This window comes from Amia ocellicauda, chromosome 5, assembly GCF_036373705.1.
Source record: "Amia ocellicauda isolate fAmiCal2 chromosome 5, fAmiCal2.hap1, whole genome shotgun sequence".
Classification (NCBI taxonomy): Eukaryota; Metazoa; Chordata; class Actinopteri; order Amiiformes; family Amiidae; genus Amia; species Amia ocellicauda.
Window position 1 is genome coordinate 45,801,998 of NC_089854.1, and position 25,777 is coordinate 45,827,774.

Below are 25,777 nucleotides of genomic sequence, written 5' to 3' on the forward strand. Positions count from 1 at the left end.
ACCAATCACCCGGCACAAACTTCCTAAGGTAGGCTTCGGCATTCTGAAATGTCCATTGCCTGCATCGTGATCTGGAGATGTATTTCTGTGGTGTCATCTTCAGAAGATGACAAGAACTGTGGCAATCAACAGACAAAATTATGACAACTTGCCCAATATTAACAAAGTGCTTTTGCCGGAAATTATTGAAACATGTTAATATTTTTACATACAAGTCAGTTTGGATGGAAATGCACCTTAGCTTGTAAAATGCGCATATACTTTTTATGCGAACTTAAGAATTTAAGAACTTAAGAAAGTTAGTTCCTGTAGTTACAAAAAGAGGTTAATGTAAATCAACAATACTGTGAATATCAGAAAGAAGTACATAGAAATAGCTTTTCATTTCATGGGGCTTAAAAGTAGTTTACAGCTATAACATTCTTTGGGTTCATCTAGTGGAGTGTAGTACCTTGTTGTCATAGTAACAGAAAACATGTATGAAGACAGTAGAGATGGAGATAATATTTATTAGAATAGGTATTTTCTTGTGTATTTATTTTACTATTAATTTGTCATGCAAAAGCAGTGTGGTCTTGTTTTAGTTCTGTCAAAATGAAGTCAATCAAAAAGTGGTTTGGGATAAGGAGCCTTCCTTCCATCACATTAACTGTTTCTTCACCATGTTTTTTTTATGTATAACATTCTCATAAATGCATTATAATATTAAATATTCTATTAAAGTGTAAAGGAGATTTGTTTATTTTACTGAAAATCATTTTTTTTTAACTATTTAAATGTAAAAGTGTACCTACAGTCCAAAATAACTTTCCAAAAATAAATGTATTACAAGCTTTTGAATTTTGAAGTATTGCACATTATAATGAAACCATTCTCTACATATTTATAATTCCTTAAATGTTTACCTAGTAGATAACCTCAGATTTATAATGCAACATAATTCTTCTTTGTGAGACGAAGTGTGAGCATAGCATTTAAGTCCATTTCCCCCAATGATAGTGTGACTTCTGCAAAAATATTGTAACTCACTTACTGTAAATTGCATCCCCTTTTCGAAATATATATTGTTATACAAGGTTGATGGTTTACTCTAATTTACTGACAAAATTACTTTTTCAGGAGACTGTCAGATGAGCTTACTAAACCAAACAGACACACGAGCAGGCAGCAACTGTCTGGAAAAAACACCAAAATTAAATCACATAGCCAAGGGCTGCTGAAATGTCACTGTGCATTATGTCTACAAAAGTGTGAGCATATGTATCAGAATAAGTTAGGTGTTCTACTTCAGAGAAGGACAAGAAGGCACATTACAACTGGGAGAAATTGCTTTTAATGTCATTTGTTTGTAGTTCTCTTTGCCAGTTAAATATTAAATATATCGATCTTATTTCAAGGACCTTATTTCTCTTGCAAAAAACATATATTTCCCCCTTAGTTATAGTTATATAGTTATATATATTATTCATAAAAATGATGGATCCTTAAGATGTTTTATATTTCAACAGTGGTTTAAATAAGTGAAATATGATTTTTCTATTTGCCTTAATCTCTTGAAAGTGTGACACATACCCCACATGCAAAAATATAGCATAACCGTTCTTATGTTGTTGTTTATTATCCATGCCTTGGTTATGCTATGCAGTTAACTTGGAGCTTAAAAAATGAGACATTTAGATATATTTTATTTCCTGGGGGAAACCCTCAGTAGCCAATTAAATGTTTCCTCCTCTTATTCCAACCTTTTTTTGTATATCTAACTGTACCTTGTCTGAAATATTTCTTGTCTGTTAGTTTCATATGCAGATTTGACGGGCTGTTGTACTGTGCTCTCCACCAGGCTGCCTGTCACTACAAAATTACTTACCATGAAATATTCTTCATGATTATTTAAAAGGATGTTGCTGCACAGTTTTTTAATCATTCATTTCCACTTTATTTTTGAAGACGTGTCCAAGCAGAATGGGGCAGTTTGATTTATCAAATGATTAATTGCACTAATTGAAGTAGGTAGTAGTAGTAGTAGTGTAGTACCGTCACACACCAGTAGAGGTACAGATTACAGGGAATATTGTGACTATATTGTGAATAGTCAGTGATGGGAAGCTCATTTTAGATTGTGTCTAATAAATGTGAGATTTAGGTAATTTGAATACAGTTCTCAAACTTAACAAAGTGTGCAGGAGTCCCTGGGGGGAGAAAGGTATATCTAATTACATCTATCCATTTTCAAAACCACTTATCCTGGTGAGGGTCGAGGGGAAGCTGGAGCCGATCCCGGCAGGCATAGGGTGCAAGGCAGGAATACACCCAGGACAGGATGCCAGGCCATCCCTGGGCAACACACACACACATACCAGAGGAAACCAGAGTGCCTGGAGGAAACCCACGGAGACACGGGGAGAACATGCAAACTCCACACTGACAGACACCCCGAGCTGAGACTCAACCCCGAGACCCCTGGAGCTGTGAGGCAGCAGCGCTAACCACTGTGCCACCATACCGCCCATCTAATTACATATTGTTGTCTTTTGGATTGAAATGGAGCAAGGTATACAATCTGACATATTAGTATAGCAATAGACTTACACACAGAAATACCTTAATGCTACACACTTAAAGTAGATCAGTAGGTGGGTGTTTTATTTTTATTTTTCTAAAATTCCCTGTTCTGGTGTTTTCTCAGTACTGTAGCTGATCAGGCTTCATAGTGTGATTCTTCACCTTTTGACCCCAACCCTTTCGTGATGCTCTCAGCACAGCTTCCAATCATGAAACTCAATCATTTTATATTTTTATTTTGGTCATGCAAGAAGCTGGACTTAAGCTTTTCTCGGGAGTCCTGGAAAACATGAATAATTTAGTCAAACACTTATTTTTGTTGGAAATAGAAATTCTGCACTGGAGCTCTGCATCACTGTAGAGTATGACTGTGTTTGTACTTTGACCATGTTTTCTTGTGGTATTATGAATGCTTTCAGTTACCTGTGCCCCATCCTTCATTTAGAACATTGTCCTTGATATTCAACCCAGATAACCCAAAATTCAAGTCCAGTGTTCAGTTCATTATAACCAAAAAAATCGTTATGAATAGAATAGTTATGGTCCTTCAAAAGAAGATGTTTATGAAAATGCTTACCTCATAATGAAGCACACAGATCACTAAAAACAGGTAATAACCCCAGGTGGGTTAAAGACAATGTCAATCATTAAAAAGCAGATAGCCTTTATATCGGGAAAGTTAACCTGTCTTTGATCTTGCAGATTATTTAATTGAGTCATTTGTTACAAGACCCATTACTCCCTGTAACTCCAGTGCTAAAGCTAAAGGCCTATATAATCCCCACAGATCTATTTGCTATACCTTAGCTACCAGAGAGGGGGAGTACAGGGAATCCATTCTCCTTGAATCAAAGCACAGGTCATTTAACGTTTTCCCAAGGCACTCACTTCCACAGTGATTCGGTTACATTGTTAACGTCTCCCGTATCCATTTCATTGACTTTGTAGGACAACAGCAGGTACCTGTGTACAGTAGTGGCATGTGCCATGTCTTCTGTAGTGATGCAGGGTGGAACGTGTAGTAGAGAAGATTCCATCAGCTAATTGTACGAAAGCCCACTCATCAAACTGGGAGATTAATTGGCTTGTATAAAATGCTTCACTATAGTCTCTTTTCAGCTAGGTTAGGGGGCGGGGGCTTCCCTGCCACAATGCCTACTCAGCACCTCCTGTTAAGCTTTTGAAGTCCACAGCACTGTCCCCACAGGCACCACAATCAATGCCACATATCTGTAGGGCTATGGAGACTAATAGGGCGAGGATTCTGTCAAAGGGGAATGGGCGGATAGAAACATAAACTGTGTTTGATGGCGTTCTTTAGCTCATGGAAGCAGCTGAGGAATGAGAATAGTGTAGCTCCCTCACCTCCCATACAATGCCATTAACACAGTCAGTGCTGGAAAGTCTATTATGTCTTGGGTGTGTTGTGTTTCTGGAGATGTTATTTTGATTGATCAGTGTTGTATTGATTGATTCTGTACTGCATATTTGAATTCTCCAAATTTAATTGAAACAATGATATTGAGGAAAAATACACTTAGATTTACAAAGAGAAAATTCATTATGAGCTGAAAATTAGACGCATATCTAAATGAATGCTGATAACTTTAAAGTGTCTGTAAAGAATAAAATAATTGAGAAATTCTATGGCCCAACCAGTATGTCATATTTATTCTTTGTTCAATTCAATCTCGTTAATCTAATTAATAATCACTGAGTCATAGATCATGACCGATTGACGGTTTCAAACTAATAAAGTATCTAATTGTGGCACAGCACATGAAAATGTCATTATAAAATTGTTAATTAAGGGGTTTTAAAAAGACGGGTCTTCAATTAATTAAGCCAGAGAATTGGTTGTATGCTGGTGGCGATAAAAGGCCTGAATGTAAATAGCTTGTATTGGCTGTTTCAGTAAAGCTCTGCAGTAAAGTTCTTCAACATTACAGTATTGATTACCTCAGGATTTTCGATATGAAAAAACAATTCTGTGCTAAATAATAGATGTTTAGAGAGACAATCTCCCACAAACACAGTCCTCTCCAAGAATTATTATTAGTGAAATGCCAAAATACCAAAATTGGAAGTGGATTCCCTTTGTTCAAAATGGAGAAGTTGTGATACCATGCAGGTCTGTATTTTTATTTACTAAAACTGTGCTGCAGTATGTATCAGTCCTGGAAATGTCGAGAGAGTCTACTCCCAGCATATATATACTGTATATTTATTCTTTATTTTAAAGAGCTTGCTAGTGTAATAGGCTTTTGTTGTATTTTTATATTATAAATATTGCAATATGCTGTACGAAAGACAGTGTGTACCCTCAGGACTGAGCTTGGTTCTGAAAAAGACACTGAATGCAATAGGCAGTCCTTGGCATATCTCAGTGCCAGTGTGTTAGTGGAGGGACATTCCCTGGAGAAATTACACTGGAACCCTGTGCTAAGGCTATCTAAGGAGTTGAAGTCAATAGAGTTCAAGAATTCAATATGCTGTTATTGAATTAAGCAATCTCTAGGCATTACTCAGTTACTCTGAACCGGGAACGTCCAGTGCTGTATTTCTGTCAAGATACCATGTGAAGAGTGAGAGAGAAACCGTCAGACATCGGGCAACTATCTGGAATGTCGACGAAAAGTCATGCTTTTTGAAAGACTTGAAACTGCAGGAACTCTGCAAGTTAAGAGTGAGGAAGCCTGTTTTATATACATGAAAACCTGCAATAAAAACAGTTTAGATTCTGCCATGAAGACTGGTATCAGTATTCATTACAAATTACCTTCCATGTCTGTGAAACCTGAAACTCATTGCAGTTTCAAGTTATTCCTTCAGTTCTGTATATTTAATTGTATCAAAACATTCCTGCTGAGGACTGATGCCACTGCAAATATAAGTAATTGCTTTTCCTTTGATACTTTTATAATACATACGTTTTAAATACATGTTTAAATGTCTCAATCGATTATCTTTTGTCCAAGCTTGCTACAGACATACTACCACATTTAAATGCTGGAAGATATCCATGATCATTTACAAATTAATCAATGAATTAAATGAATGATTCAGAAGATAAGAGGAGAGAATGGTTCCTGAAATGTTTGAGTTTTGCCATGCTTTAGGGGTAGGTTAGTTTCCATTTAAATTCACTTGGAATGCAGAATTCAAATTCAAATGATTGCAGTGCAGACATTGCATTTAAAAATATTAATGTATTGTTTTGGTTGGACTTTCCCGATGAAAGGTGGAAGGTGCCACATTCTGGGCTGTGTTGTCATTCCTTTGGTCAATTATGCTGATGCAACTCATCTCCCTCTGATTGGCTGATGGTGATGACTGATTAGGAATACTGATTCTCTTGCAGCTCGCTCTTTCTCTCTCTCGCTCTCTCCCCCCCCCCCCCCCCGTCTTGCTTGCTGTCTCCCCTCGCTCCACATCCCCAGATCCTCTGCACTCCACAGAAACCATCTGTTTTTCTTTTAACTCCCCCCTATTGCTGTTAAGGGTACTGCTTTTTTGTCTCTCCACTGCTAGGATGCAGTCTAACATGTAGAATGGTTTTTGTCAGCTGCTTTGTGCAGCTTGAGTCACTGAGAGGAAACTGCACATTTGCTTCAGTGACTGGTGTGTAGGAGTCATCATCAAGCCCTGTTGTAAAAGCTCTGTAACTCTAATCCAGTAAATGTGTGCAGGGGGGATGCTGTTACTAATGCTGCTGCTGCACAAGTTGCGTCCAGTGTCCTGCTGGTTTTGCTAATTGGAATTGAGCGAGTTGAATTGGATTTTTTTTTCTGTACATATAAATACTTCTCCCCAAAACCTGATTGGAAACTTCTGTGCATTTTGTATTTTGAAGGTAGCTTTTTGTATTTCCCTTGCTGGAGCCTGAATCTTTCTGCATCTCAAGGTAAGCATCAGCATGTTTTGTCTAAGCTCAGCCTCCAAAAAAAAAAAATAATAATAATATTAAAAATGCTGCAGTGCACGGTCTTTCCTAGCCACGCAGTTTTTTGACCTTCAGTTTCTTGCCCCTGAGACAAAGCTGTATCAGGATCCTGTTAAGAAATTAAACCATTTCAGCGGGATCCTTTTATTTATTTCCAGTTCAGTGGGTCACAGCTTGGTAAACGGTATTAATCATGTGTTCATCAAAACTGCGTCTGAAGCTGTGCGGAGGCTTCTGTGATTGATCCATTGCGCTGAAGACGTGCATGAAATTGTCATTCGCTCTGTTCATACAGGCAGTGGCATGTGCTTAATGGTGATGCTCAGACATGGGTCCCTACAAGCCAAAGTAGCATAGCTTAGGAACAGTTAAAAATATTCCTAACAACTGCAAAAACTGGCCTGTGCCACCTGCAAGACCACTTTGCATCAGTCTTTCATCTCCATTAACTGATTGCATCCACAATAGGATCCCGAAATAATCACAGATTTTTACATGAAATGTGAAACCCTTAATTCATATTCCTGTAATCTGGCTTGCTTGAAGTGTTCGTTATTATCATGCATGTAAGAAGATACTTTTCTGGGCTTAACAGAAACCAAAGCAGTTTTGATTCATTTGAACTGAAAATTTGTATTTCTGGGTGAAAGCTGGAGGAACTGTCACACGATGTATTATTTATCATCTGCGTACTGCTTCTCACTGCAGTGGGAAAGGACAGTAAATCTGTGTTTGGAGGCATGGAATATGTGTTTTACGTAACTTCTTGACAGTGTTCTGCAGATGTGTGAAGTTGTAACGTGTCATTACATATTTACAGTATACATTTGATGGATTTAATTTAACTTGTCTATTGACTAGTTGCTAGTAACAGTAGGAGTGGGGGCTGATGACATCACCAGTTGTGATGTGTTGAGTTTGTCAGAGCAGCAATACCATTGGTGCAGTGAGTCGTCTGTCCCCCATCGTACTCCCCCTCCCCCCCAAACACACACACCTTTTCTGGTCCAATCACTGACACGACAGAGGTTATTTTGCCTGCCAGATATTAACGTTATCAACAGGACAGCATTAGAGAAGCAGAGTCATTTAATCTCCGATTTCTGGAGTAATAACATGCATCTTTCCCTGTTTTTGTTACTGAAATACTAATGCACAAGTTTATCTGTAACTCTAATGCAGTGTTTGAGGGGAAACCTATGGGAGCTTTTCTTGCACATTTTTAAAATGTCTGCAGAAGAAAGTTGAATTGGCTGATTAGCATTTGGGATGATACATAATAATAATAGAACCATCTTGAAGCATTTTTAAAAACCCATAGGCGTTGATAATTTAATATTTATTTGACGTTTTTTTGTGTTCTCCAGTGGTTATTGTTGCATGAAAGATGTAAATAGATGTGCATAATTTACCATGCACATTGATGTACTGCGTAATTCCAAAAAATTGCTAAAATTGTGTCAAACTGTTTTAAATGTAAAACATCTTAAGCCTGAAAGGTTTAGTTTTCTGGCAAGTTGATATGAATCAAAATTTATTTTCTGCAATAAATCTTTGGTCTTTTTATAAAAAGACAGTGGGTCACATGAGATTTTTGAACCTTTTCATGATCTGACCTAGCATTTGATTGGCAATTTATATGTTGCATTACAAGATTCACACCAAAGAACCATTTTATAACCTAAATGTTAATATCGGCATTCCACTATCATATATACAAAATAGAATATTAATTAAAAAAAGTCTTAAATCAAACATGCAGATAAGAATGTATAGCTGAATCACAGATACCACAATATTCATAGCGCAACAGAGAGAGAGAAAAAAAGAAGTCTCCAAACAGTTTCTTTGGGTCCGGCTCATGGATAGCATAAATCCATTTGGCATGCCTGTATTTGAGCAACAACCCTGTTTGTTTCTGTAGTGTAGAAGGATCACATGTCTTGTGCAGATTATGGTGGAAAGGGGTACCTATATAGGGTCACAGTTAAAAGATCTGAAAAAGGGATGGTTTTTAATTCTATTACCTCAGACACGCACTGCTGGCCAACTGATGAATGCAGGCTGCTTAAGTCCAACTTTCATGTCCCAGTAGGAGGTGCCTGAAGGCACTGTTTTGTTTTATGGCCACCCTGTGGCTCATGGAGCATAAATGAAAAAAAAAAAAAACGCATTGAAATAAAAATACTTGCAATGCCATAAAAAGGTTATTGTGAGAATGCTCCCCTGCCAGCATTTTTAAGTTTGGCTCAATCAACCATGTTGAAAATATTCCTGGAGCTTTTAGCGTATCATTATATCTTTTCCATTGGAGACGGTTCATCTTTGATTCTGCGAAATGTGAAATATTACATCAAGCTTTTTCATTAGGTGGCCAATGGAAAGATCCTCTTCCAAAATTTTTGCAATACAGATTATAGATCCTGCCCATTGTTTGGTTATACAATAAGTCGGGGGTGTCACACTCCAGTCCTGGAGGGCCACAGGGTCTGTTGGGTTTCCTTCCAGCCCAGCTGTTGGCTACTTAATTGGTCTAATTAAACAATTAACTGGATGAATTTAACACTTGTTTCCAAACTGTGAAATGTTCTGTGGGTTCAATGTTTTGAGTAATTGACAAATGGTAAGGGATCAGCTATACAAATAAAATATTAAAGTTTTAGATAAGCCTATGACATTAAGTAATTGGGAGGTCCTGACACCCCTGCGATAAGTCAACTTTCACACTTGCTTTGAAAAATGGTACTGTGAATGACTGTCTTGATACAATAACTGTGGTATTTCAACATGACAAGCAAGAGGCACTAATGAAGATGATACAATTGGGCTATCAGACCTCTATACAGCTCTGTTTCTTTCAGACGTGCAAATTATTCTAAGATCAGGTGAAAGACATTGAAATACAGCACAGACTGCCGAGTCAGCATGCTCCAAGCACCGTGATGTCATCTGTTCTTTATGGACATGCTTGCAAAGGTGGTTGAGACAGCAAAAGCAGTTACAGGCTTCCTTTTTTCAAATGCAAGTGAGACCATCATTAACCACTTCATCTTCTCTTTATGGATCTTTCATTATTAGTGTAGTGTATTTACATTTTAGGACACTGTTTTTAGCCAAAAGTCACCATTTCCAAATGTTTGGGAGGTGAAATTGATTAATGGATGTGATTGTAATCTAAGATCTAAGTGTTGTCTTTGGTATCTTGCATTTAAGTGTTTAATCATAACAGACAGATATATCTGTGATTTTGTTTATTCAGGATGGTCATTTTTCTACCTGCTTTCAAAACCCAATCTTCATTCTCAATCTTGTGAAACAACTTTTGGGGGGAAACTGAGCACCTGGTTGGTGTGGTGGCAGTTTAATCAACCAGGTCTTCACCAGGGAAAAGGAAATACTTGAGTGTTTACTGGAGACAGTACATTTTAACTGGAGACAGCCACTGTAGTGCTTGAATTCAATACAGTAAAACATGATTTGTGTTGAGCAGGAACTTGTGCCAGAAATCTTCCCCTGCAGCTGAACCCTTTTGCTGCACAGTTAATGGGATATTAGAGTGATTTCTGGATTGTGTTGTTTTAGGACCACTGTGCTGTAAGAGGCTGATGTACACTTGTGTGATTGTCATACCTTTAACAGTGGAATAGGAAGCACAGACTTCCATCTCAGAGCTTGAATTCCCTTACAAAAAATCAAATTGGTTACCTTTGACAGAAAACCTGTAACTTCTTTTAAGGGTTCTTAAAAAGCCAGCAAATCAATAAATAAAATGGACATGTCCATAAGATGAATTTACATATAAGCAACTTTGTTGTGAATTTCACTTGCCTTTGTTCTGGGATGCCAGAGAAGAATAGCTTTCCCCTATTTACACTTTGAGCAGGGGAACCGCTGGCTTTATTACAATGATGCTGGCCTTGGAGGTATTCTTGTGTAAATGACTGTTTATGAATATCACCTTATGGATTATTTCACTGCTTTGATCCCCGCAAGACTTGCTAAGTGACTGCCCTATTCATAGCTGAGGTGACAGGAATGTGAACATCAGCTTTGCGGTAAGGATAGAAGCCGTTTGAACCTTGCTGGAGAATTCTCCTCCAGGAAACAAAGCCCACCTCTCAACGGGGAATCCATCAAGCTCTTACATAAAGAAGCACACAGTCCCTTTCAAGAGACATTGACACTCTACTGAAGGGAATAAAAACTACTTTTCTGTTACCGCTTAATTGCAAACATGATCAACACCATCTTCTTCTTAAGAGGTATTATAATGCCAACATTTTCCAACTCTGTAATGGATTAAATTGATATAATCAATTTACAAGTTCTTGGACTGACATAGGTATTGCAGAAAATAAAAATTCTTAAGAAAATCATATTTGAAAATGAAAAGCTAATGGGATCTTATCTTTAATGATCGGGTCAAAAGTATGTTGCATTTGAATCAACCTTTCAGTGTAACTGTTCCAGAAACTATTAATTTGGAAGGAATTCACTTGGTCTACGTATTTAGTCTTTATACCGTTTTTTCACTCAATCGATATAAAAATCCCCGGAAACCAGCAAAAGCACAAATAAATGTGTGCTGACATTCTCTACATTCTGAGCACCAAGGGCTTGAGTACCGAGCGCTTGATTTTAAATACTATTCACAAGCCTAAATCAATCAAGAGTCAATCAATGTTTTGCGCTTTCCTACTTGTAAAATTCAGACATAAGTTTTCCTAATCCCCCATGTTCATGAGTAGTAGATATCCCTTATTATCTGTTCATGCTTTTTGGTTTACAAAGTTTGTACAACCCTACCATTTATTTAGTGACAGTAATGAGTACATTGATTTCCGGGGAACTGCTTGGATCCTTGAACACACTGCAACTCAAATCCATGACTGTGTTGATTGAGACGCACTGAGGATTTGCAGAGATGCACAAAGGCTGGTGACATGTAAAGTTAAAAGAAAAGCTTGATTTTGGCAAATTCCACCCCAAAGTCAGGCTGTGCTATTTGTGTAATAAAAGTTGTAAAGACCCCCTGATCCCACTGAAGTTCAGTCTCCTATTGAGGCTGTTCAAATCTCTCTCCTTGAGGAATGTAGTATATTGATTGAATGAATACAAGAGATGCTTGTCCTTGCTTAGGTTTTTCCACATTGAATTAACTGCCTAGGACAAGTTAAAAAATGAGAACTTTTTCGATTAATACAATTCCATGGTAGCAGTCAGTAGTTTTGTGATTACAATGTTTGAATGTAAGTACTGATTGGTTAAGCACTAAGTGTATTTACAGTGTGATTACATATAGTTACAATGCAATTATGTACCCTGATTTGCAATTGTGTAATGTCACCTATATCCTAACTGTGAATCTAACTAAATTTACTGTAAATAATATAGTATCCCCAGAGAGCCCACTCAATGTAGTGTTTCAAATTCTATGTATATAATTGATCAAATCTGAGTTTGTTGATGATATTGTTGTTTATAAATACCATGCCATTTTTATTTTGTGAGAATAATAAACAAACCCATAGGAATCAAATATAATTTCAACTTGAACATAGTGGGAAGAAATACCATGGCAACTCAATGCTTGCTGATGGAGCCTATTTCCATCTCTAAGGACCTGTGGAGCTTTGTTTTCATCCTTTCAGTGAGCTGCTTTTCCTTCTATCTTAGTGGAACAGAGATTTGTCAGTTCAATCTTGTGAAATCAAGGCGTGAACTCTGCTTAAATTGGATCAGTATCCAGGATTATCCTTTATGGCGACACTTCCTGGGAAGTCCTGTGGGTTACTACAGTGGAGGAGTTTTACAAAAGCTGAGAACTTTATCAATTTATGTCTCTCAAACGACATGCAGTCAGGGGCTAGTTCTGTGTTTTCATGTACTGTCGATACATACTTTAAATTATCTTTAGTGAAGTGAAGGAAGACTTATTTTAGATTTATCATGTTGAATTGTCTTGTCTTGTCTGCCTGCATATACATATCTATTCTGCTCTTCTTTTAATTTTGACTTGTACAAGCAAGTCAAGAGCACTTCTTCACTTATTGTAGCAAGTGCAATTGTACACAAGATTAAATTGCGAGCTGTAGTAGCTGAAACTTCTGATTACCATCTGGATAAAAGGCAGCAAACAGTTTAGCACTCTCATGGCAGTCTGCAAAACTATCTTGCTGAGAAGCAGCTGGAATACGACCCATTTTCTCGCTTGAAGGACCTTGTCATGCATGATTACTGCTCTACTGTCTATTACTCATCACAAAATATGGAAGTAGAAGAAAATGTCAGCAAAAGGTGGATACCAAAATTCCCCCATACATTTGTTTTACATTTTAAATGCAGTTTTCTGTAGTTATTTTTATGCTTTCTTTACTTAATGAGAAAATAAAAAAATGGGGATAGAGCAAGTGTTCCTGAAATTAAAATATCCACTTGTGGTTTGGGATTTTTTTTTTGGTGCTATTAATATTCACAGCCCATGCTTTTGGAATATTATTAGTGCTGTGCTGTGGCAATCCAATTATTGCGTTATTTCAGGTCACCTAATCTCAGGAGAGAGCTCAATCTGGATTTAAGCACTTCTTAGTATGGAAAGTGCATTGTTTAAAGTGAGAAATTAGATGCTAGTTGTCATTTACAGTAATTTCCACAGTTGATTCCAGTGTCCTCGAAGAACATCCAATCAGATACAGATAGAATGAGATTATGGCGATTGTTGCCATGGCTTCAGTCTTATCTTTTGTATCTATATATGTATCCCACTTGATGGCCAAAGGTCATTATTATCTAGATTAAATACTCCTTTTAAGATAAGTTGTATTTGTATTTTTCCACTCTACCTAAATACAATATTCTATGAAATATGTTTGGTTACTGATTTTAATTATGCCTCAAAAGAAATACAGAAATCACTATACTATTCCCTCAGCAGTCATTTTCTTCTGTAGTGCTGCTCTTATATCAAATGCTTAGTAAGTGTGCTGTGGCTACTGGTATATGTTAAAAGATTGAACATTGTGTGCTTTTGTTAAAGTTTCAGATGGGTTATGTTGTTTACAGATGTGCATTCATAGATATAAACATTGACCCTCCTGAACATTTCTGCAAAAGTACAAAAAAAAAAATGCTGTTTTATAATAGTCAAAATCACATTCTCTTGATCAATTAAATTAACTTAAAAAATTAAAAAACTGTAAGAAATGTTTCTGCCCAGTCAGCAGTCATGTTTGAGCTACTTCTCACCCCCATCTTTGATCTGAATTTCAAATATTTTCTGTAATTCTGCTTAAACCAAGAACCAAATGTTGGCTTTGAGGAGATATTTCAGTTCTGTTTTAGTTTTTAAGGTTTGCCATGTGCACCTGTTAAATCAAATGACAATAAGAATTGGAATAACATATTTACTTCATAATAAGGATAATGTTGTGTTAATATCATTCATTTAACTTCCAAACTGAAAGTCAAATATATTTTATGGAGGAGGGCAAATTTTCTCTTTCACTGTAAAATGCTCTGCTATCTCTGACTCTTCATTCTGGGAATTTAAGTAGTTAAGAAGAAATGTGTTCTTTCCTGGGCCCAGTTTAATAAGAATAATCCAATAATAAAAATGTTTGGTGTGGACATTTAACATAATTGAGTTGTTTTAATTATGTATTTATTTGTAAACTCATTTTAAATCTTTCTCAAACATTCCTGTGAGGATTTGCTGTGGAACATCAAGATGCACAGTGACAGAAATGCATGCTGGGTAGAACTAAACCTAAACTAGCCTATTGAAGGTTAGAGACATGGAAGTTATTGCAGGCATGATCTAAAGAAGTGAACTCGACTGAAATAAAATGCTGCCTACCATTTAGCCTGCTTTTTCCAACATACTAAACCCCCCCTCACACAGCACTGTGCTCTGGTTTAGCATCATTGGAGGTAAAATTAAATTTGGTCCTGGGGTTTGTCAGAAAATCAATTGTGTGTGAAAGTGCATCTCATCCATTTCTCCGCTGGCTTCCGCAGGGTATTTCCCAAGCAGATCCCGGGGGGGTGGGGGGGTACAGCGTCAGCAACACGAGGGAAATCACTGTGGTTTACCATTGGCAAACCATGAGGGCCAGCCTCTGTTGCCACATTGGTCTTTTCGTATCCCGTATTTAATATATCGGTGTGTTTAAGGGAATGCCTCAGACATATTGAGTCATACCACCGTGCAAGAAAAAAAGCACACAATCACCAATGAAATCCGTGCCAGTATGATGTAATAGTTTCCCATTCAACCTAAATCTATAGCATTTAAGCCAAACTTTAATGTGAAGATATTTCAACTTTAATATAACTTTAAAATACCTGATACCTGTTGCAATTTATTCTGTGGTGTATAAAGTATTTTATGGGGGGAAAACACAACAACATTTGATCAATCCAGGGATAGTTCTGAGTTTGTGACTGAATTAAATGTCATGCTACTCTGAGGCATTATTATTATTATTATTATTATTATTATTATTATTATTTTTATTTCTTGGCAGATGCCCTTATCCAGGGTGACTTTCAACATAAGTGCAAAACAAATTGCAAAAATACAGTTAAGTAAAGGCATCAAACATTACAAATTCAATTTACATAAAACATAGCAATTCAAAATATAATACATTGTACAACTTTCAATTTACACAGGCAAGTACAGTAAGTGAGGTCATACATCCTGGACAGTAAAAGCTAAATGCTGTCAAGATGTAGGGTCACAGTCAAGGGATACGGGAAAGGGAGCTAGGAGGAAAACAATCAAAAATGCAAGAAGCATAATACAACTCTGTGAAGTGCTATCTAACGGGGATTAAAAGGACTAATATTACAAGTACTGTCTGACAAGATGCGTCTTGAGTAAGCACTGGAAGAAGGTCAAGGACTCTGCTGTTTTGACTTCGGTGGGAAGGTTGTTCCACCATTTAGGGGCCAGGGATGAGAAGGAGCGGGCTCTGGAGGAAGGGTAGTTGAGAGGAGGTAGTGTTAGTCTTCTGGCACTGGAAGACCGCAGTGGTCTGGAGGGGATGTATGGAGAGACGAGTGTCTGAAGGTAAATTGGTGCAGTGTAGTTGAGACAGTGGTAGGTGAGGGTCAATGACTTGAACTGAATGCGTGCTGGTATTGGGAGCCAGTGGAGGGAGCAGAGTAGTGGAGTAGCGTGTGCGAATCATGGCAGAGAGAATATCAGATGAGCCACAGAGTTCTGGATGAGCTGGAGCGAGCGGGTAGTAGTTGCAGGTAGGCTGGCCAGGAGGGAGTTGCAGTAGTCCAGGCGGGAGAGGACCAGTGACTGGACGAGCAGCTGCACCGAGTAGTCGGTGAGGAAGGGATGGATTTGGCGTATGTTGCTCAGGAAGAATCTGCAGGTGCGAGTCAGCGTGGTGATGTGCTGGGTGTAGGAGAGTGCAGGATCGAGGGTGACTCCGAGATTTTTAGTGGAAGAAGAAGGAGAGAGTGTGGTGGATTCCAAGGGGATCGAGATAGGGAGATCAGCAGAAGGTGAGGAAGAGTGGGGGAAAAAGAGGAGATCCGATTTGGAGAGGTTGAGCTTGAGGTGGTGTGAGTGCATCCATATAGCAGGAGATAGCAGACAAGCAGGATGAGATGCGAGAGGGGATGATAGGGTCAGAAAAGGGAAAAGACAGGAAGATCTGGGCATCATCAGCGTAGAAGTGGTAGGAGAAACCATGGGATGTGATGAGGGGGCCCAGGGAGCAAGTGTAGAGAGAGAACAGGAGCGGACCCAGGACGGAGCCTTGGGGAACGCCTGTGAGGAGAGGTTGGTGGGTGGATGAGGAACCTTGCCATGTTACTTGGTAGGTCCGGTCGCTGAGGTAGGAGGAGAACCAGGTGATAGCATTCCCAGAGATTCCAAGGTCAGCGAGGCAGGAGAGGAGGATAGAGTGATCGACGGTGTCAAATGCTGCGGAGAGGTCAAGGAGGATGAGGACTGAGGAGAGGGAGGCCGCCCGAGCACAGCTGAGGCAGTCAGTGACTGCCAGGAGAGCCATCTCAGTGGAGTGAGCTGTGCGGAAGGCGGATTGCAGAGGATCAAGGAGTGAGTGATGGGACAGAAAGGCAGAGAGCTGACGGTGGACCGCCCGCTCTAGAGTCTTGGAGAGGAAGGGGAGTAGGGAGACAGGGCGGTAGTTCTGTGGAGAGGTGGCATCAAGGGTTGGTTTCTTGAGGAGTGGGATGACAGCAGCTTGTTTAAATGCAGAGGGGAAACAGCCAGAGAGGAGTGAGGAGTTGAGGAGGGAGGAGATGAAGGGGGGAAGATCGGGAGCGGTCGCTTGGAGTTGATCGGTGGGAGGTTTGGGTGTGATGGGAGAGGAGGGGGGACTGTTGAAGAGCCTGCGGATGTCTACAATCTTGGAGGAGATGAAGGAGGCGAAATCATCAGCAGTGAGACATGAGGGAGGAGGGGGGGGCAAAGAGGGAGGAGAAGGTGGAGAAGAGTTTGCGGGGGTTGTTGACAGTGGATTCGAAGAGTGATTGGAAGTAAGACTTCTTGGCCGAGGTGAGTGAGGAGGAGAATGTAGACAGTAGAGAGTGGTAGACTTCGAGGGCAGCTGGGAGGTTGGTCCTTTTCCACTTCTGTTCGACGGCACGCAGACTAGTTCGGGTTGAGCGGAGAACAGCAGAGAGCCAATGCTGAGGAGGGGAGGGACGGGCAGGACGAGACGTGAGAGGACAGAGAGAGTCAAGGGAGGAGGTGAGTGAGGAGAACAAAGAGGAGGTAGCACAGTTGACAGATAGATGGGAAAAACAGTCAATGGAAGGTAAGAGAGTGAGGGCAGTGGAAGCAAGGGTGGAGGGGGAAACAGAGCGGAGATTACGGTGGAAGGTGACAGAGGGAGTGGGTGGAGTGGGGAGGGAAAGGGAGAAGGAGATTAAGTGGTGGTCTGAGATGTCCATGGGTGTCACGGAGAGTGTTGAAGGGGAGCAGCCTCTAGAGAAGATGAGGTCTAGCTGGCGGCCAGCCCTGTGAGTAGGGGGAGATGGGGAGAGAGAGAAGTTAAAGGAGTGAAGGAGAGGAAGAAGTCTGGCACAGTGGGAAGGGTTGGAGAGGTGGATGTTGAAGTCTCCCAGGAGGATGGTAGGTGAGGACAGCGAGGGGAGGGAGGAGAGAAGAAAGTCAAGTTCATCCAGGAAGGAGGTGAGTGGACCAGGTGGACGGTAGAGAACTAGAAGGAAGAGGTGAGCGGGAGAGGTGATTTCCACTGCATGGAATTCAAAGCTGTGGGTTGTGATAGAGGAGAGAGAGGGGGGGACAGAGAAGAGGAGAGAAGGGGAGATCAGGAGCCCTGTTCCTCCTCCCCACCCGCCGAGGGGAGTGGGACAGGACGAACAGAGAGGATAAGGCAGCAGGGGTGGTAGAGTTGTCTGGGGAAATCCATGTCTCGGTGAGAGCGAGGAAATCCTGTGACTGGTGGGAGGCGAAGGCGGAGATGAAGTCGGCATCCTAGTGCTGAGAATCCTACAGTTCAAATCTCCCCGTAATGATCCCATAGTGGTCTTCACTTTGAATTACAAATACATAATTTTCTGAGACTTCATTTCCAAATGTAATACTCTGGCACCAGACACTTCGATTTTACTCTATACCTTACTAATTAATACTGTTGTATTATATCAACGCAATACCTACCCCATCGTGAGCACAAACAATAACCCAGAAGCCCATCCCTAGCCAACACCAAAATGTGAACCTACACTGAATCCACCACAGCACTCATCTCATGAAGGAATATTCTAACCCTAGCTGATGCCTAGGTTTACAGGGAAAGCGAAATCCCAACTATTATGGATACATTTTTCAAAGTTTGACTTTTGTTTGAAACCTTCATGATTTATATTTCTTGTTCTTACTCATTAGTAAAGACCGCACCAAATTCATGACCTATCTGCCACTGGAGCTATAAATATTATTTTTAAATTATACCTTTAATTTATTAGATGTTTATTAGATTGATTTGATGTCATTTTCCCTTTTTATAGAGCAGAAAACTCAAATACTCCCTCCTGCAAAAATGCTTTACAATACACAAGGTCATGTATAAACTGTAACTGTTCATGTCAATAGGATTTTGAGCTTCACCAGCTAAAGGCCTATCAGTTTTGGACATCTAAATCTTGCCAATGTAGGTAGCTATGATTTATAAGACTTACTTATAGCCCATTCACTTGTCCACAATAAAAAAAAACGAAGTTTCAATGACTCCTATAAAAATGACATCACTTACATACAGGGGGTAGGAGTAATACATATTCACTCTGACTCCCAACCTCTGCATCAATATAATTTATAGAAATGTTGACAAATGCAGCTGCTAATATCAAATCAAATCTATTATTCCTGTTTCCTTGGCAAGCTTTAGAGAATGTTTTCCATTTATGGATTTCTGTAAGAGGATTGCTTTCTAACGGGCACAACGGAGATGTATAATGCTCATACATTGTACCTATAAAACTTGGTCTGTCTTATTGCTTCTCAAATAATAGCAATGGTAAGCACCTAGCAGCATTACATAATGGGAAACACTTATTAGCTTGGTAGCCTTTGTATTGATTAGTTGCTGATACAACTGTCAAAGGACAACGCCAAATGTTTTCACTCTCCCGTGAGTGGTAGTTTCCATCTGTATTTCTGCAGCATTGGTCTTTTGGGTATCTCTGCGGTAGTTATCTGTGGGTGTACCAACAGGTACCTTGCAGGCTTTGTGCACACTGCATGGGTTTTCCTAGAGGAGAAATCCAATAGCACTGCAGAGAAATGTATTTTGATAAAACCCATTTTCCACCTACATTGATTTAGGCCTATTTAGCAGCTGCACCACACATACATCCACACATAAGTAAAATATATGTTGATTGATCTATATAACCAATGAAGCCACTGTTTTCTTTAGATTTTATAGATAACCATATTTCAGTTGGCCAGTACTATAAACATGTTTTAAGATGTGATGCATGGGTTACCTGACACAACAATGGGACATGAACTGTAACTCTTCTATGCTCTCAGAAATAATTATTACCCTGAGAGACGTAGTATATGCTATCAGAAAAATCCACAACCATTCATCAATGTCCAGATAATACATTTATGGTTTTACTCTGCATTCATTTTAGCTTTAAGCAAGATCTTCATGTGCTTACATCAAAGTCCTTGAGCATGACATCTTTAGGGAGCAGGCATTGTGGTAAATTTTTGTAAAGCTTTTGTAGGGCTCTAAGAACCATTCCTTGTCTGTCATTTGCTAGAACCATCAGAAGGGGTAAATTAACCTGTGGTCTATGTAATTCCCATTAGAATAACCACATCCCGTCTGAAGTTTGTCTCATATTAACACCACCTGAAGGCGTGAATTATAAATTAGCTCATTAACACCAGTTAAATTAAGATGGTCTGCAGGTGCATAACTCAGGAGACACAAGTGGTTTGTCTTCATCTCTCCAGTTCTGCTGCAGTACTAGATTATCCATGGGCAAATCCATGGGGGGCTGTGCTATTGGATTTTGCAAAAAATTAAAATATAGATTTGGCATTGTTACCACATATTTCCACAGTAAGAATAACCCAGCTCAAATGAATTGTTAATGTATTATTAATAATTGCACATATAGTGTACAACTCAATCTAAATAACTGAGTATGATGTCATGCTTTATTGTTAAAAATGTAGATCACAAAGGAATAACCAACTTTTTCCTGAAAACATGTCAGCTACTTGTTGTATACCTGATTCCGAAAAGGCAAAAAGACATCCGGATGATTCATTAAGATCAAAAATTGGCGGATTTTACGTTGATGGCATTCTATGCTGAAATGAAGGACAGTGAATAAAGTCTGCAACCTAACACCAAAGCTGATAAAATGGCTTTGCTAGAAAGGCCTTTGCTGTTTTTAGTTAGAACATAAATAATGTATAAATATTGAATGGGATACATTAGTGAATCATCCCTGTAAATATATTCATTCGGAATGACGCTTCCAGCTGATTGGGAGGCATATTTTTAAATCACTTCGTCAGTTACTACATTGTGAAGTGAAATTATGTGTACTTTGCTTTCCTCTGGCTGATCATTACAAAGACTTCTCTAATCTATTCATATGTGATCAACAACACCAACAAAAATAATTGGATGTATGAAAGTAACCTTCCAAAAAACACTGATATATGTACAGTGAGGGAAAAAAGTATTTGATCCCCTGCTGATTTTGTACGTTTGCCCACTGACAAAGAAATGATCAGTCTATAATTTTAATGGTAGGTGTATTTTAACAGTGAGAGACAGAATAACAACCAAAAAATCCAGAAAAACACATTTCAAAAAAGTTATAAATTGATTTGCATGTTAATGAGGGAAATAAGTATTTGACCCCTTCGACTCAGTACTCGGTGGCAAAACCCTTGTTGGCAATCACAGAGGTCAGACGTTTGTTGTAGTTGGCCACCAGGTTTGCACACATCTCGGGAGGGATTTTGTCCCACTCCTCTTTGCAGATCCTCTCCAAGTCATTAAGGTTTCGAGGCTGACGTTTGGCAACTCGAACCTTCAGCTCCCTCCACAGATTTTCTATGGGATTAAGGTCTGGAGACTGGCTAGGCCACTCCAGGACCTTAATGTGCTTCTTCTTGAGCCACTCCTTTGTTGCTTTGGCTGTGTGTTTTGGGTCATTGTCATGCTGGAATACCCATCCACGACCCATTTTCAATGCCCTGGCTTTGGGAAGGAGGTTCTCACCCAAGATTTGATGGTACATGGCCCCGTCCATCGTCCCTTTGATGCGGTGCAGTTGTCCTGTTCCCTTAGCAGAAAAACACCCCCAAAGCATAATGTTTCCACCTCCATGTTTGTCGGTGGGGATGGTGTTCTTGAGGTCATTCCTCCTCCTCCAAACACAGCGAGTTGAGTTAATGCCAAAGAGCTCGATTTTGGTCTCATCTGACCACAACACTTTCACCCAGTTCTCCTCTGAATCATTCAGATGTTGGAAAACTTCAGACGGGCCTGTACATGTGCTTTCTTGAGCAGGGGGACCTTGCGGGCGCTGCAGGATTTCAGTCCTTCACTACATAGTGTGTTACCAATTGTTTTCTTTGTGCTATGGTCCCAGCTGCCTTGAGATCATTAACAAGATCCTCCCGTGTAGTTCTGGGCTGATTCCTCACTGTTCTCATGATCATTGAAACTCCACGAGGTGAGATCTTGCATGGAGCCCCAGACCGAGGGAGACTGACAGTTATTTTGTGTTTCTTCCAATTGCAAATAATCACACCAACTATTGTCACCTTCTCACAAGCTGCTTGGCGATGGTCTTGTAGCCCATTCCAGCCTTGTGTAGGTCTACAATCTTGTCCCTGACATCCTTGGACAGCTCTTTGGTCTTGGCCATGGTGGAGAGTTTGGAATCTGATTGATTGATTGCTTCTGTGGACAGGTGTCTTTTATACAGGTAACGAGCTGAGATTAGGAGCACTCTCTTAAAGGGAGTGCTCCTAATCTCAGCTCGTTACCTGTATAAAAGACACCTGCCAGAAACCTTGTTGATTGATAGGGGATCAAATACTTATTTCCCTCATTAACATGCAAATCAATTTATAACTTTTTTGAAATGCGTTTTTCTGGATTTTTTGGTTGTTATTCTGTCTCTCACTGTTAAAATACACCTACCATTAAAATTATAGACTGATCATTGCTTTGTCAGTGGGCAAACGTACACAATCAGCAGGGGATCAAATACTTTTTTCCCTCACTGTATAAGGTAGATGTTATATATAATACTAAAAGGAAAGGAGACATATGCTGTATTTCTTCCTCTGAGCTTTTCAGTCAAGTACCACAGAGTTATCAGTCATCTAGTATGGTTTGATTTTGATCAACTTAAAGGTTTTCTCTCTGTGTTTTTATTTTCTTTCCCCTCCCAGGTATAAGTTCATCTATTAATGGGGCTGAAAAACCTTTACGAAACCACGACAGACGAAGTGTGCCGAGCCATCTCCCTGCAGAACATCTGTCTGTGGCCCAGCACTCCTCCCTACCTCCGGTCAGGAAGTCAGTAAACATGGAAGAGTCCTCCTCCGGGTCCCCCGACTCTGCAGCAACTGATGGGAAAACACATCACCCAGGTCAGTGATGTGGCACTCCCTCATATGTATTAGCCAACATGGACTATCCTCGGCTATCCCATCCCTGTAGAAGTTTACTTTAAAATAAATCCATAGGGACCCATACGGATATTGAAAAATAAATAAATATATATATATATATATATATATAGCTCTGGAAAAAATTAAGAGACCATTGCACGTTTTTCTTAAATCAGCATCTCTACATGTGTGGCAGCCATTCCATTCCAGTGTCTGTTGAATTCCAACACAAGCACACCTCATTCTACTGAATGAGGTACTGATTAGGTGATCACCTGAACCAAATCTTATTTAATGAGGGAAAAGTATAAAAACGACTGCTGTGGTCATCACTATCCTCTTGCAATAGGACCAGCTGGATGGCAAAAACAGTGCTAGTAGTACCTTAAACGTAATTGGAATCAAAAAATAACTATTGACCATGCCAAAAGAGTTGAAAAGGAAAGTTTTGAGTGAGGAAAAGAAAGGTTCAATTCTGGCTTTACTGGCAGAGGAATACAGTGAGTATCGGGTTGCTTCATCCTTAAAATTTCAAAGACGGTGGTTCATAAGAACAAGGTCAAGCAGCAGACATTGGGGACAACAAAGCTACAGACCGGCAGAGGGCAAAAACAACACTCCACTAACCAGGATGACCGGCAACTCATTCGAATGTCACTCAACAACCGTAGGATGACATCAAGTGACCTACAAAAGAATGGCAAACGGCAGCTGGGGTGAAGTGCAAGGACGGTTCAGAACAGGCTCCTAGGGGCAGGGCTGAAGTCGTGCAAAGCTGGAAAAAAGCCTTTCATCAATGAGAAGCAAAGAAGAGCCAGGCTGAGGTTTGCAAAAGACCATGAGGATTGGACCGTAGAGGACTGGAGTAAGGTCATCTTCTCTGATGAGTCCAATTATCAGCTTTGCCCAACACCTGGTTGTCTAATGGTTAGACAGAGACCTGGAGAGGCCTACAAGCCACAGTGTCTCGCCACAGTGTGAAATTTGGTGGAGGATCGGTGATGATCTGGGGGTGCTTCAGCAAGGCTGGAATCGAGCAGATTTGTTTTTGTGAAGGACGCATGAATCAAGACACGTACAAGGTTGTCCTGGAAGAAAACTTGCTTCCTTCTGCTCTGACAATGTTCCCCAACTCTGAGGATTGTTTTTTCCAGCAGGACAATGCTCCATGCCACTTAGCCAGGTCAATCAAGGTGTGGATGGAGGACCACCAGATCAAGACCATGTCATGGCCAGCCCAATCTCCAGACCTGAACCCCATTAAAAACCTGTTGAATGTGATCAAGAGGAAGATGGATGGTCACAAGCCAACAAACTACTCCAGGAGTGGCATAAAGTCACCCAACATCAATGTGAAAGACTGGTGCAGAGCATGCCAAGACGCATGAAAGCTGTGATTGAAAATCAGGGTTATTCCACCAAATATTGATTTCTGAACTCTTCCTAAGTTAAAACATTAGTATTGTGTTGTTTAAACATGAATATGAACTTATTTTCTTTGCATAATTTGAGGTCTGACAACACTGCATCTGTTTTGTAATTCTGACCAGTTGTAATTTTCTCCAAATAAATGCTCTAATGCCCTGTTTCCACTGGCGGACGTGTCCATGTATTGTGGACGGTTAACAATTTGGTGCTAGACGTGTCCGTAAGCATCCGTCCCGCCCACTGAGGACATGATTCACTTTCAGGAGCGGAGGTGTGCGCTGGACTTGCAGACACAGGGAAGAGATCAGATACATTGTGTCGGAAGATTTAATCTCAAGTGCCGTGTGCGATCACAAAGAAATTGCAGTTTTATTAGCAGCATGGAGTGAAATCCACGTACAGAAACAATTACTGCTTACAGTTAATATCCGAGTGTATTAAAAACTTGGATTTCATAGGACCAGTGCAGTGCCGTGATTAGTTAAAAATAAACTGAAGGATAATAATCAGATCGGTAGCAGCCGATTTTATTAATATTTTAATATTTTAATATGGACGGTGTTTCAGGCTATGGTTTTGTGAATGGTGTGCAGGTCAATCCGCAGAGACAATCAGTATGAAGGCGAAGACGATTAAGTTAACGTGTGCCCATTTACAAGTTAAATTAATGAATAAATAAATACAGTAGATCTGGGTTTCCCTCTAAAACATTATGGACTGGTTTAATAAATGCGTCCATAAACGCCATGACTGAGATGTGCACACTTTAGTTCAAAACCTGCTATATTGTAGCTGGATGATTCATCGTGAAACGTGTGTATTTTGTTTCAACTGTAACTTGCCCTGGTTAAGGACATCTGATAAGTAAATTATACATATGGCAAAAAGTATTGTATTACAAATCTGCAGAAAGAATAATACGTTAAGGGAGTCATGCTGTGCCGTTTAAAATGCATATATACTAGCACAAATGATGACGATAATAATAACAAAACATATTCGCTATTTAGTATTATTGTTGCACATGGAAACGTATTCTTATGGGAACATGCTTGTCTGAATATAATGTTGTATATACACATTTAGCTCTTCCTAATATTTCTTAACAGAAACGTGTAATATGCTGTTTACAATCATGTAAAGCAGAAAGAATAAAATAGACACACAAGTCCTTTCCACGTCAGGCTGTGTCGCTCGTAATGTTTCCTGTCTCTGTTTTTAACACAAACACAAACCAAACCCACAGTCGCTGCTCCTCCCATCAGAGGGACGGACTTCACAGCGGCCTGGTTTTTCAAAAAGAAGCTCTGGGACGCGTCTGTGGACGGACGCGTCCGGCACAGCATGGCACGGAACGGACGCTTTAGCCAGTGGAACCGAGGCATTAATGACAATATTTTTATTTGGAATTTGGAAGAAATGTTGTCAGTAGTTTATAGAACAAAACAAAATTTAAATTTTACCCAAACACATACCTATAAATAGTAAAACCAGAGAAACTGATAATTTTGCAGTGGTCTCTTAATTTTTTCCAAAGCTGTATATAGTGGGTGGGATATATTAGGCAGCAAGTGAACATTTTGTCCTCAAAGTTGATGTGTTAGAAGGATCTGAGCGACTTTGACAAGGGCCAAATTGTGATGGCTAGACGACTGGGTCAGAGC

At 39.8% G+C, this 25,777-nt stretch overlaps 1 protein-coding gene across 1 annotated transcript in view; it reads left to right on the forward strand.

Annotated features, from left to right (window-relative positions):
* The first annotated feature begins 6,046 nt into the window (after positions 1 to 6,046).
* Positions 6,047 to 25,777, forward strand: part of LOC136750401 (anoctamin-4) — an 85,876-nt gene continuing 66,145 nt past the window's right edge. The window contains exons 1-2 of the mRNA XM_066705464.1: positions 6,047 to 6,466; positions 22,464 to 22,664. Coding sequence (XP_066561561.1) covers positions 22,601 to 22,664 — 64 coding nt within the window. The 5' untranslated portion in view covers positions 6,047 to 6,466; positions 22,464 to 22,600. The remainder of the gene's footprint in view (positions 6,467 to 22,463; positions 22,665 to 25,777) is intronic.